Source organism: Myotis davidii, unplaced genomic scaffold (genome assembly GCF_000327345.1).
Source record: "Myotis davidii unplaced genomic scaffold, ASM32734v1 scaffold317, whole genome shotgun sequence".
NCBI classification, from domain to species: Eukaryota; Metazoa; Chordata; class Mammalia; order Chiroptera; family Vespertilionidae; genus Myotis; species Myotis davidii.
This window is the reverse complement of record NW_006288994.1, coordinates 1,604,645-1,617,341: the sequence shown is the minus strand read 5'-3', so window position 1 is coordinate 1,617,341 and position 12,697 is coordinate 1,604,645. Positions and strand designations below refer to the sequence as shown.

Genomic DNA, 12,697 nt, shown 5'->3' with positions numbered 1-12,697 from the left:
GTGACCCCTTTGGCAGTCGAATGACCCTTTCACAGGGGTCGCCTAAGACCATCCTGTATATCAGATATTTACATGACGATTCATAACAGTAGCAACATTACAGTTATGAAGTAGCAACGAAAATAATTTTATGGTTGGGGGTCACCACAACATGAGGAACTATATTTAAAGGGCCAGAAGGTTGAGAACCAGTGGTCTAGCCAAAGGCCTGGCTGGGGGGAGAGGGTAGTATTTAGTAATCCTGCTAGCAGGGAGGTGGCCCTCTTAAACTCCATTTCTTAGTCCCAGTCTCCCAAGAGATTAGATACCTGTGACCAGATGCATTTGTAGGATAACCTCACACTTCATTGTATCTTGAATGCCTTTTAATCCATACCAGAGACCAGTGTGGGGAAACAGACCCCTGTGTAAATGAGCCACCATGCACTCGATGTTTTCCTCCTGTTACAAGTCTCCAGGGAGTCAAGAGTCTTTAGTTACATGTATGACTATAGTTACTAGATAATCTAAGATTTACTGTGTGTGATCCTGCACAGTTAAGACCAAGATATAGTTCCTCTCTTTTTGATGGGAAATAATTTATCTTGCAAGAAAGAAAAAATAAAAACATTTTAAAGAAGGAAAGGAAGAAAGAATAGAGTCTGTAAAACTATGATTACAGCTAATAAATATTAGATCTATCCAACTTCTGAGGAAATTTAAAAAAAAAACAAACCATCTCCCTTTTTTGGTTTGTATTTTGAGAGCATTTAAGTCAAGGAAGGGAGGATTCATCCATAAAAATCACTTAGAACTAGACCCAAAAAAGGATGTTGTATGCTTCCCGTAATTATCTGAGTGTGGTGAATCAGCTGTGGCTCTCTTGCTTCACAGTGACCTTATTAACAGGAGCTCTCTCCTTATTAAGGAACTGTAACACCATGGCTCTCAGCCATGTTTCTCTCCCAGTCACAAGATGTGGATGACAGGTGCTCACCATTGGAAGTAGTTCTTTTTTTTTTTTAAATTTTAAGAAAGTTTTTTTTTTTTTAGAATATATTTTATTGATTTTTTACAGAGAGGAAGGGAGAGAAATAGAGAGTCAGAAACATCGATGAGAGAGAAACATCGACCAGCTGCCTCTTGCACATCTCCTGGAGATGTGCCCGCAACCCAGGTACATGCCCTTGACCGGAATCGAACCTGGGACCTCTCAGTCCGCAGGCTGACGCTCTATCCACTGAGCCAAACCGGTTTCAGTTCTTTTCTGAGGGCTTTCTCTGTAATCTAGAGGAATCCAGGCTGAGGAAGGGAGAGCCGGGCGTCTGTGCTTTGATCATACAGATAAGACGACATTCCTTGAGGAATTTCCATTAGCACTCCGGAAACACCTGTAAAGGTTGGGTTATCATCTTGAGAGAGCTTTTGTTATTCAGTGTGGGAAACTTAGGTTTATCTTAAGGACATTTCTTGTGATTAAAGTTCATTTAAAACAGTTATTCATAAATTCATATTTGCCCCAGATCATCTCATTTTGACAGCTTGTTGAGTTCCAAGTTGAAGATAAATTCTTCTTGTTTCCATTCTCTTCTCATTAAGAGTCTTCCTAGAACTAAGGAATTTCACAAAGATTCTTGTATTTAATTGATTCTCTCAGTATTATCTTATACCTAAGGAACCCCACTGCAAAATAGGGTACAGGAAAAGAAGCTTCCCAAGTCCTCTGCTTCCCAGAGTTGAGTTAAATATCAGAACTGTGATGGCAAGTTATTCTGATCCTTTCTGCTTAGGGTTTCGCTATAATATCAAGGTTCATCAGCTTGGTAGTTGCTGAGTTAATAGGAATGAGTGTGGAGAGACTGAATCTTGCCAACACTGTGTATTTCACTGCTTTTAGCTCTATGCTAGTTCCTAAAGGTGAAACACTTCATAAGCTTGTGTGCTTAACAGGAAACTTATTGCCAACATATGTAAATACCAACAACTGCTGTATTGTCCAAAACAGCTAATTAGTTAAGCTGTATGTTGCCATCATGGTTGGTCTCTGTACTCTTTCTCTTAACCTCAGGGCAGAGACCTCAGATACTCATGTTTTTTCGCTCTCCTTTTAGCCCCACTCAATTCAGTGAGCTTTAGTAAATTTGCAGAGTTGTGCAAGCATTACTATAATCAAATTAGAGAACACTTCCATTGCCCCAAAGAAGACCCCCAATTTCTAGTTGCATCCATTCCTATCCCTACCCCAGCCCCTGACAAACACTCATTTACGTTATGTCTCCATAGATTTGCCAAGTTTCTGTACATTTCTTATAAATGGTATCATACAATATATAGTCTTTCATTGATATTTCAACATTTTTGTTTTATTTTTTGGTTAATCCTCACCCAAGGGTATTTTTTTCACTGATTTTTAGGGAGAGTGGAAGAGAGAGGGAAAGGGAGAGAGAAACATCAATGTGAGAGAAACACATTGATTGCTTGCATCCTGCATGAGCCCTGACCAGGGCTCAGGTAGGGAGGAGCTTGCAACCAAGGTATGTGCCTTGACTGGAATTGGACCCGGGACCCTTTAGTCCACAGGCTCACGCTCTATCCACTGAGCCAAACTGGCTAGGACGATATTTCAGTATTTTAGACATTTAGTTTACATAAGAGTTTGAGTCCATCTCTGACTCTTGAACACGTTCAGATTTTGTGTAATCATTTCTAAGATTCAAGTGTAATAAAAATAGCACTTATATCTATATGCTAGTATAAAAGCCTAAGCGACCGTTATGACCAAATGACCGGTCAACTGGTTGCACACTGACCACCAGGGGGCAGATGCTCAACACAGGAGCTGCCCCCTGATGGTCAGTGCACTCGCACAGCCAACCTCCCGTGGTCCCTTTCCCCCGGCTGGCCAGCCCCCATCAGCCCCGATCCCCGGCCCTAATCCGGACTAGCCGATACAGTCCCTGATAGGCATTGATGGCCAGCCAGGCCAAGGCATCCCACCCGTGCACGAATTTGTGCACTGGCCTCTAGTTCTAATATGAAATCAGGGTTGAGAACCATATGTCAGTTATGGTTTTGCTTCCACAACTAACCAGTTCTGTATACAAGGAGAAGGGCACACATGTTAAGTCCTAACGATTTGTACCCATCTAGTACTGTATAGTATATGAAGCACTTTTACATAATTTACATGCTTTCCTAGGGACCCATTTTATACTGTAGGAAAGACTTCAAATAGCAAGTGACTGATCTCAGATTATGCAACTGTTAAGAGGAGGTAGACATCTGCCCTTAAATTCACTTTCTCACCACCCACAGTGTTTACATTTGAGTCCTCAGTTGAAATGGTGGACCTTGAATTAGTTCATCTTTAGAGCTCTGCTAGTTATGTATTATGAAGTACTTTTTGCTTGTGGCTGTGTTCTGTAAATTAGCTTGACAATTCTGAAGGTACTGATGACTGCATTCAAATGTCAAAGCTCTCAGATTTCTTTGGCCTTCCTCATGAAGACGTCTACCATGCACATCACACTCATATAGCCTTTTAGGGTACTTGGAGTAGGGGGAAACTGGGGCATTGTGTATTGTATGGGATCAATATGGATGTAAATAAGAAATGTAGATGGACACTTTATACCTGTACCTAATAATTACTGACCTTTATGTATAAGCTTTGATTATTGACTAACTGGTAGGTGATAAATGAGTTAGATTAGGTCCAACTACTATAAAAGAAAAACAGTCACTAGATTTTATTATATTGGTATTATGTCATATTTGTTATTGCTCTTAATAAGTGGTCTATTGCCAGCCTTAAAAATAATTTCCAGCATATAATACCTAGATTTTTCTAATAAGTATATTTATCTTAATAAGCTTTTACTTCTGTTATGTTTCTATTTTCTCTTTAATATTTAGCCATTAAAGATAGTGGTCAACTGTTATAAGTTTCATTTTGTAAAATATGTATTACAAAAATTAAGCATTTATTATTTCATAGAAAAAATATCTCACATTAACAAATACAGAATAGCATTGAAATTTATTGACTACAAAGTCAAGTTTACACTCCATCTGTTAGATAATATTAGAACATGTTAACAATTCTTTATATACAGTTTCATTTTTTTCTATTGGCAGTTTGTACCTTTCTATTAGAATTATGTTGTTTATTTTTAAATCTTTTACTTTTTTTCTTTGACTCTTTTAAAAAAATATTTTTTATTGATTTCAGAGAGTGAGGGAGAGGGAAAGCGAGCTAGAAATATCAATAATGAAAGAGAATCATTGATCAGCTGCCTCCTGCACACCCCGTACTGGGGATGGAGCCTGAAACCTGGCTATGCGCCCTGACCAGGACTTGAACCTGACCTGGTTCATGGGTTGATGCTCAACCAGTGAGCCAGGCTGGCCAGGCAGAATCATTTTTTTTTTAAATAATCAAATGCAATATAATAGAAATATAGTAGGTTAAAGCATTATCTTTATCTGATTTTGGTTTTAAGATAGCTTATGAACATTTTGGTTTAATTTTTATAGTTTAGGTAGTTTCTAGATCACAAATCATTTTTATGTGCCTTCTAAACATTCAAGCATAATAATTGGTGACTGATTTTTGTGGTTATTTTAAAATTCCAATATGGTATTTTTAATGACAGTCAGTAGGGTGCACATACAGTTAAGTAGTTCCTATGATAGATATAAGGTACAGTCCATACGTCCATATAAGATAGAAAAAATAAATAGCACATACACAAGCACAAGCTATACATTTTCTCCTAGGAGTCCAATCTCTAAACTAAATAACAAATGTAGAGTAGAAAACCTGGTTGGCTCAATTTCAGAAATTCGAAAATAAATAGTATAACTGGATGGATTTGTGGGGGGGGGGGGGGGGGGAGGGCGGAGACTGTCAAGGAAATTCCTGAAAGACAATTTAATGAACTTCAGAAGCAACTGGCCAGCATATCTTAACCAGGCAGCATGCGCAGTAACAGTAGCCTATGAAATGTGAATCCCGTTAAGTCGTATTGTCAGTAAGCAGGTAACCAGGGTGGGAAAAGGAGCCATCCCAAAATCTTCAGCGGCTGAGGAAGCTCTCCCATTGTCCTCATTCCTGGAATGTTACTCATCCTTGGCTTTCTGTAAAAAGATAGACCAAGTGAGGAGTGTGAAGTATGGAACAGAGTAAAATCAGCTCTGTAAAAAGTTGGCTGATGGCCACATTCTGCTAGAGACAATGGGAGCTTTAGAAGACATAGAATGTGGTCTTGTCCCTTAAAGTTAGCAGTCACTGGTTCGTGGTGGGATCCTGTGAGATATTTTCATAGTATTTAATAGCCCATGGTTTTGAGATTTTAGAATTACTACATTTTTAACCAACGATAAAAGAACGTAAAACTTCATATAGGTTGTGACTGTTTATTTGTCAGTATTGTCTTGACAAATAAGCATTATTTTTGTTTTTATTTAATTAAAACAGTATAAAATCTGAGGTTTCCATGTAGTTTTTTAAATCTGTGGCTAGCAGATAATTCACATATTTCAAGCCCTCTTTAAATGTTCCTGTGATAAATGAGCAAAAATTAAGCTCTGTAATGACTTACTATTGATTTTTTAAATAAAAGTGCTGCTACGATTTCAGGTCCTTTTGGAATAAATCATGGGATTGAGCTTCATTCAGATGTGGTGGAATATGCCAAGGAAAAGCTGGAGAGCTTCATCAAAAATAGTGATAGCTTTGATAAGTAAGTATTTATACATATAGTTTTGGTTTTATAGCACTTCTGAATAGATATGTGACATGTCTGTTCCTCAGTAGTATTCATTGACCCTAAATTGTTCCAATTGAATCAGCAAAAGTCAATGTGGTATAAAATGAGAAAAGAAATTAACATAAAAATTATTCTGTGATACAAACTTTTATTCTTTGTAAATCTATAGTAAGTTATCAATAAATGAAGTAACTTATTTTTGAACCTTATGCTTCTGTCACTTATTAATAAACTCATTATCATTCATTAAACATAATGCAAGTCCCTTTTCTGAAAATATAGAGATGCTTGATTAGAATGCTTTCCTGGAACTGGCTTTATACTTTCGGGATAGTAATTTAATAGCTCTGCCTTCTTCAGTTGTCACACAAGAATGATACCTGTTAGCATACAAGGGACTTTCTTAAAAATATTCAATTACTTTGTAATATATCTAGACGAAATTATGATAGAAATACATTGATCTATCTTGTGATAGGGTAGTGTTTGAGAAACTTGTTTATAAAACCATTGTTTTAAACTCGTACTTCCCCTTTGAAAAAATGCTGCAGTCTTTTGTTCTTCAGCCGACAGGGAAGTCTGTTTGGTGCGTAATATTTCTAACATTCAGTAATGATAACACCATGGACCAAGAGCTTCTTATGCTAAAGTATGAACTCTGAAATTATGTAAAATTTGGAGGGCATTTATTTTTCTCAGCCAGTCATATTTTCAAAGAACATTTAAAAGGATAGAAATCACAAGCTTGCAACTTAGTCATTTTATACAACTAAGTTTTAATGCAAAACCATTCAGAGTTCCAACTCAGCTTGTTGGGAGTAAGCCTTCCTCACTTACCTCTAGGCCCTGACCATGACCCTGGAGGTGAGAAGCTTGGAGGAGTCTGAATCAGAGCTGAGAGCTTTTTTCTAGAGTTTAGACTTGGGAACAGTGCCAAAAAGGAAGCCAAGAAGGCCTGTGCACGTCTGCTGGAGTATACTTTTCTTTCTTGTCCTTTCTCTGCCTCTCCTCCCGCAGACCCTTGTCCTTGTCTTTCATTCCCCTTTGCCATTGCCACTTTTTATCTGTCCTCTGGCAAGAGGCACTTGATTGGTTGAAGAACAGGAAACTGTTATTCTGCAGTAAAATAGGGGAGGCTTTGTGTCTACTTAGATGTGGTTGTAACTATTATTAAAGACCTCAGTCGGGCAAGCTTGGGAGAATTTGAAAGTGCTCAGAATTTATTTTGTTCTATAATTAGTTCAGTGGCTTTGAGCAAGCCACTTGAAATTTCTGTATCAATTTGCTGAATGCCATCCTTTAGGTTATTTATGCTTCCCTTTATAAATGAACATTTAATTCATATTTTGAATTATTTTTCAAGTGCTTACCGTGTTGGTTCATATATTGTTTCCAAGAATAACATATTGTTAGAAACAAAATAGTTTTTAGCCCAAGTAATTTTATAAGAAATTGGTGTTCAATTTTAGCATCCTTTTGTATTTCTAGCTGTCTTATGAATAGATTAGTAACATGTTAATTGCTTATAATGTGGCTATAAATATTTTATATCATTTATTGGAACTTATTTTAAACTTATTGAACTTTTATTGTTTTAAGATTTTTGTTTTGATGCTAAAACTATGTATATGTTAGGACCTTTTGAATACATTTGAACTTAAAAGAATATAAAAGTAATGTTAGTAAAAGTAAATGTTTAAGGCCTATTGTAAGGTCTTTATATATATGTGATAGTAATACATTTATTTTATGTATCAATATATAATGACACAGATAATGCAGTTATTAAACAAGAGGAACAAACCTCAGGAAGTGTCTTGAATCACTGAAGCATCTCTGTACAAGTATTTTTGGAGCTCAGCTGCCAAGTGGGTGTGGTTTCAGGAAACAGTAAAGTGCCATAATTTAAAGCATTTTTGTGTTGATGTAATTTAAATAGCAAATAATCTGTAACAGATAAGTTTGATGATTATATATATTGAAGGGTCTCAATTTTTCTAAAACTGTATTTATCTATATATATAAAAGGCTGATATGCACAGTGTCCCCTCGGGAGTTCGACCGAGAGACCGGGAGTTTGATCGCTCGCTATGATGTGCACTGGCCACTGGTGGTGGTGTGGAACGAAGGAAGGTCCTGGCTGGCAGCTGGCAGCTGGGGAAGGCCAGGCCTAGGGACCTTACCTGTGCACAGATTTCGTGCACCGGGCCTCTAGTATAAATATAAAATGATCGAATTTCCTTGGCTGTATTTCATATTATTGCATTATGCAAATTTGTTATTCATAAAATGATGAATCATAAAATGTGATGTGACTGATCTAAATGTCTCTTTTTAATTTCTAAATGTCTGGTCCTTTTCATTGAAATAACCAGTCAGATTTTAGTTGTTTAATAATATAGTTGTTTAATAATATAGTTGTTTCTAAAGTGTTGCAACTAATTTTTAAAACTGATTCTTATATTAATTAACTGGTCTGAAAAATTAGACAGTTCTAGAAATATTATCTATTCTGGTTTTCAAAGAGTATTCTGAAATATTAGTTACACATTTCAGATTATAAAATTATCTTGTCTATAAAGAGCAGTAGGTACTGGGAAAATAATTTCGTTTTGCATAAGGCAGTGAGTGGTTGGAAAGTAAATAATCAGAGTTGCTGAGTCATTCATTGGCTTTTTTTATATCACTTTATTTTAGAGACAGAAATTATAAAGATAACATAATTTTCTTTTAGTGTTTGATGATTTTCTTGTAATTTTTCTTGATGTTTATGGATAATAATTCTTATTTTAATTTTTTAATTAAAAAATGGTCATGCAAAGTGCTTTTAAAAATCTGATTTCCAATCAGTTTTCATTTAATTGTGTCATCAAAATACGTATTTTAATTTTAAAAATATAAAGTAACTCAGGAAAATTGATTGCTATTTATGCATTCCTTAGTAAACATTATCCTGGATTATGTGTAACATGGAGAATAGATAACTCAAACATAATAGTCTTCCAATCTTGTTCACCCTGTTGGTTTGGATCTTTTTTATCAATTCCTTTTTTGAAAGTATTGTCATGTCACGATTTAAATTGAATCTTGAAAGCTTTCTTATATATGTCTTATGGACCCCATAGTAAACTTCCAAATACAGTAGGTGAGGGGAAAAAAATCGATGAACTGCTCTACGTTACAATATATAATGTCAGATGACCTTTTAAAAGATACAAATGTGTGTTTTTGTGTGTGCTTTATAAAATAAGCTTGGTTCCTGAATCTTCACAGTAGTATTCCTTCTTTTAGAAACAATAGCATTATAATGCATGTACTTTCAAACTTTTTTCCTACACTTTAGACCTGTAGCAACAGATGAAATAACTTGGAGGAACTACTCTGGATTTATCATACTTGGAGATGGGAGGAATGGGGCTCTCTTGTATGGTTTATTCCTTTGCTCTACCTAAGTTATCCCCAAATTCACTGAAATACTGTTATAAAACTGACATTTGATGTCAGGGATCCTCTAAAACATTGGCAGAATTTTCCAGTAAAGGACCAGGTAGTCAATATTTTGGGGATTCCGAGGTTAAATGGTCTGTGTTGCAATTGATCAACTCTGCTATCATGGAGCAAAAGCAGCCACAGACACTATGTAAACAGATGGGCACAGGGCGTTCTCTATGTGCGATGTGCCCTTGAGTCGGCTCCAACCCCTGGTGACCTTCTGAATGAGTGATGTCCACAATGTTCTGTGACAAAGAGCCCTGCTCAGTTCTTATACACGCACTCCTATGGCTGATTTTACAGTCAGTCCATTTCATATCTGGTCTCGCTCTTTTGCTGCTGCCTGTTGTTTTCCCCCAGCATCATTGTCTTTTCCAAAGAAACTGCTTTCTCATGATGTGCATGAAGTAGGACAGCTTCGGTTTTTGTCATTTTTGCCTCCATCAATGTTTCAGGCTTGATTTGCTCCGAGACCTTCCTGTTCATCTTTGTGGTGGTCCAGGGTATCTCGTGTAGACCTTATGTATAAAAACAAGCAGCAGGCAGGATTTGGACTGTTACCCACAGTTTGCTGATCCCATTCTGCTCTTCACATAAACTTTCTAGAACATTTTATTTAGCTCCTATGGTCTAGACAAGTCTGGCTTTCATGAGAGAAGAAGACGGTTGGTAAAGGTCAAATTATATGAATCAGTTTTGTGCATACACAGTAAGCAAAATAATCTCTCCAGGTGTAGTTAATTGGAAGAGTAAGTCAATTAAAGGAGTCTGAATAGTAACCCTTTACCCTATGATACTTTGCAAATGAGTTAGGAATTGGTATAGCATTTATTTATAGCTACATTTATATATTCATATAATGTGTAAACGTGCATGTAGTTCACTGGCTTCCTAGAGTGCCTATTTTGGAGCGTGCCATTTCCCTATAAGACAATAGATCCTATGCTGTGAATTACTATTGGGGGCAGAGATGAGTGGAAGAGGCAATGCACTCCTCAAATTTAGTTGAGGTGTAAGTTTTAAATTAATTTCAGAGCTAGTATAGTATTTTACTATAGGAAATTTAATTGATATATGGCAATGTGTAAGTGTCATAATTTTGTTGTCAATGATAGGTTTTTATTTTTCCTGTGCTCTGATATGCTTTGGAAAATTAATACATATATTTTGTCAACTTTGCCTAGTCTTTAAGAGAATTATAACACACTTGAAGTGGTTTCACTATCTAGAAATATATATTAATTGCCGGGAGCCGGTCCAAGGTCACCTCTCCGAGAAAGGTTGTTTCCCCAGGTAGGGAGTTTCCCCTGAAGTTAGGGAGGGAGTAAAACCTCTTAACTGCCAGGCGGGTAATTAATCACTTTAACTACGAACAATCATGCTTAAGCTACATAATCTTTACTCCCTGGAATGGAGATAAGAAACCCTAACCTTAACTTGGCTAGAAGACCTAGACAGAACTTGGCTGGAGATGCTGGCTACAGAACCTGGCTGAAGAACCTAGCAAGAGAACGTGGCTAGAGAACCTGGACAGAACCTGGCGACTGAACCTGCCTGGAGAACCTAGCAAGAGAACATGGCCACAGAACCTGGCTGGAGATCCTAACCAGAACTTCACTGGAGATCCTGACTAGAACTTGGCTAGAGATCCTGCCTAGGCTGCTGATCAACTGAACGCTGTCTCCGTGTCATTCCTTCTTCGCCGACTCCGTCCACACCTTTGGGGACCCCTGGACCTGCTGGGGCTGGACCCCGGCAATTAATAGTATTTAAAAATATTTCTCAGATATTTGAAGATTTTTATGTGCCAATGTTCAGATAATAGTTTCATAATAATTATTACAGATTGTAAACAAAATTTTTAATCATGACAAACATTCATATGGTGAGACAGAGACATTCTTAAAAATAGTCCTTATGGCTGTCAGTGATATATTTTAACATAAGTTAAATGGCCTGGGGAAAAGTTTAATGGCTTCAAATACATTATTAGGAGAAAAAAATTATTGTTGAAATACATGAAGATTCACTTTTGAGGTACCTGTCATATGTCCTATAAAAACTTGAGATCGGTGGTGTTTTTTTTATTTTCCTAAGGCTTCATTCAATGAAAAATGATTGTATTTGCTTTTAACACTTTGCTTTACATAATGCTTGAATTATTCTGAGATGATTTTGATGCATTTGGAAGGGAAACACTTGAAAAGGTAAAGTCATTGGTCTAAAAAAATTTTTTTTAATTCAGTAGCTTCATTTTTTATTGTAAGAGGTTTTGAATGGTTTAACAGCATTTGGAGATCAAAAGATTAACATATCCCTGAATTTTCTTCACAATGGAAAGTTCTGCAGTTTCATCTTATTGTAATGAAATGGTCATATCTCTTAAAACTCAAAATGTATACTTTGACAAAGTGTTTTATAAAAAAGAAGTTTCTGGGATTTGGCAGCTTGTTTTGGATGAGGTATGAGAATAAGGTAGGCTTTTTTTTCCTATGTCCTTGAAATTCTTTATTCCATTGAAAAATAGTCTAAAATTTCAATGACAGCATCCTGTGGCACATGATAAACTAGGTGTGCAAATTGTCAGCCCCACTTCAACAGTGTATTGAAGGGGAATGTTGTTTTTTCTACTCTCAGTCAGCTCCTAGACCTAGACTATCCGTCTAAGAGGGAAGCTGCAGGGCAAGGCTAGGTCACCCTGATCTCCTAGCAGCTTATCAAAAGAATTATATGGGCAAGTTGGCAAGGTCCCTGCTGTGAACGAAATCATCTATCCGTCTCCAGATGAAGATATTCCAGCATACACCTATAAAGAAAACCACTGCTAAGGTAAGTGATTAGCATCCTGGTGTTATTTTGAGCAATTATTCATGTTGTAAACCAACATATAATGTGTTCTCTATTTTCTCACAAATGATTTTCATTGTACATATTAGTAAGAGTATGTCAAATATTTTTTTCCTCTCTGCATAAGAGAGTAAAAAGCAGTAATTAATTTTTAAATCAATAAATAAGTCTAGAATAAGTGAATTTGTAGTTACTACATACATTTCAGAACTATTTTTTATATAGATAACATTTTCAGAGATATAATTTAGTGTAATTTAGGAGTGTAAGTCATTTATATCTGGGAAATTGTTTTGGAAATGTTCTTCAAAGAATAAAAATGATTGCTGCTTTTCATTTGAAAAACATAAAATTTACTTATTTATTTATTTAAATATATTTTATTGATTTTTTTACAGAGAGGAAGGGAGAAAGATAGAGAGTTAGAAACATCGATGAGAGAGAAACATCGATCAGCTGCCTCCTGCACACTCCCCACTGGGGATGTGCCCGCAACCCAGGTACATGCCCTTGACTGGAATCGAACCTGGGACCTTTCAGTCCGCAGGCCGATGCTCTATCCACTGAGCCAAACCGGTTTCAGCATGAAAAACATAAATTAAATGAAG

At 36.5% G+C, this 12,697-nt stretch overlaps 1 protein-coding gene across 3 annotated transcripts in view; it reads left to right on the top strand.

Annotated features, from left to right (window-relative positions):
• Window positions 1-12,697, top strand: part of PCMTD1 (protein-L-isoaspartate (D-aspartate) O-methyltransferase domain containing 1) — a 44,468-nt gene that overhangs the window by 15,348 nt on the left and 16,423 nt on the right. For 2 of the 3 annotated variants that reach the window (XM_015562306.1, XM_006761207.2), the window contains exon 3: window positions 5,621-5,723. In XM_015562306.1, the coding sequence (XP_015417792.1) occupies window positions 5,621-5,723 (103 nt within the window). Of the gene's footprint in view, window positions 1-5,603; window positions 5,724-11,879; window positions 12,072-12,697 lie in introns of all 3 variants that reach the window. The other variant, XM_015562308.1, reaches the window with a different exon arrangement.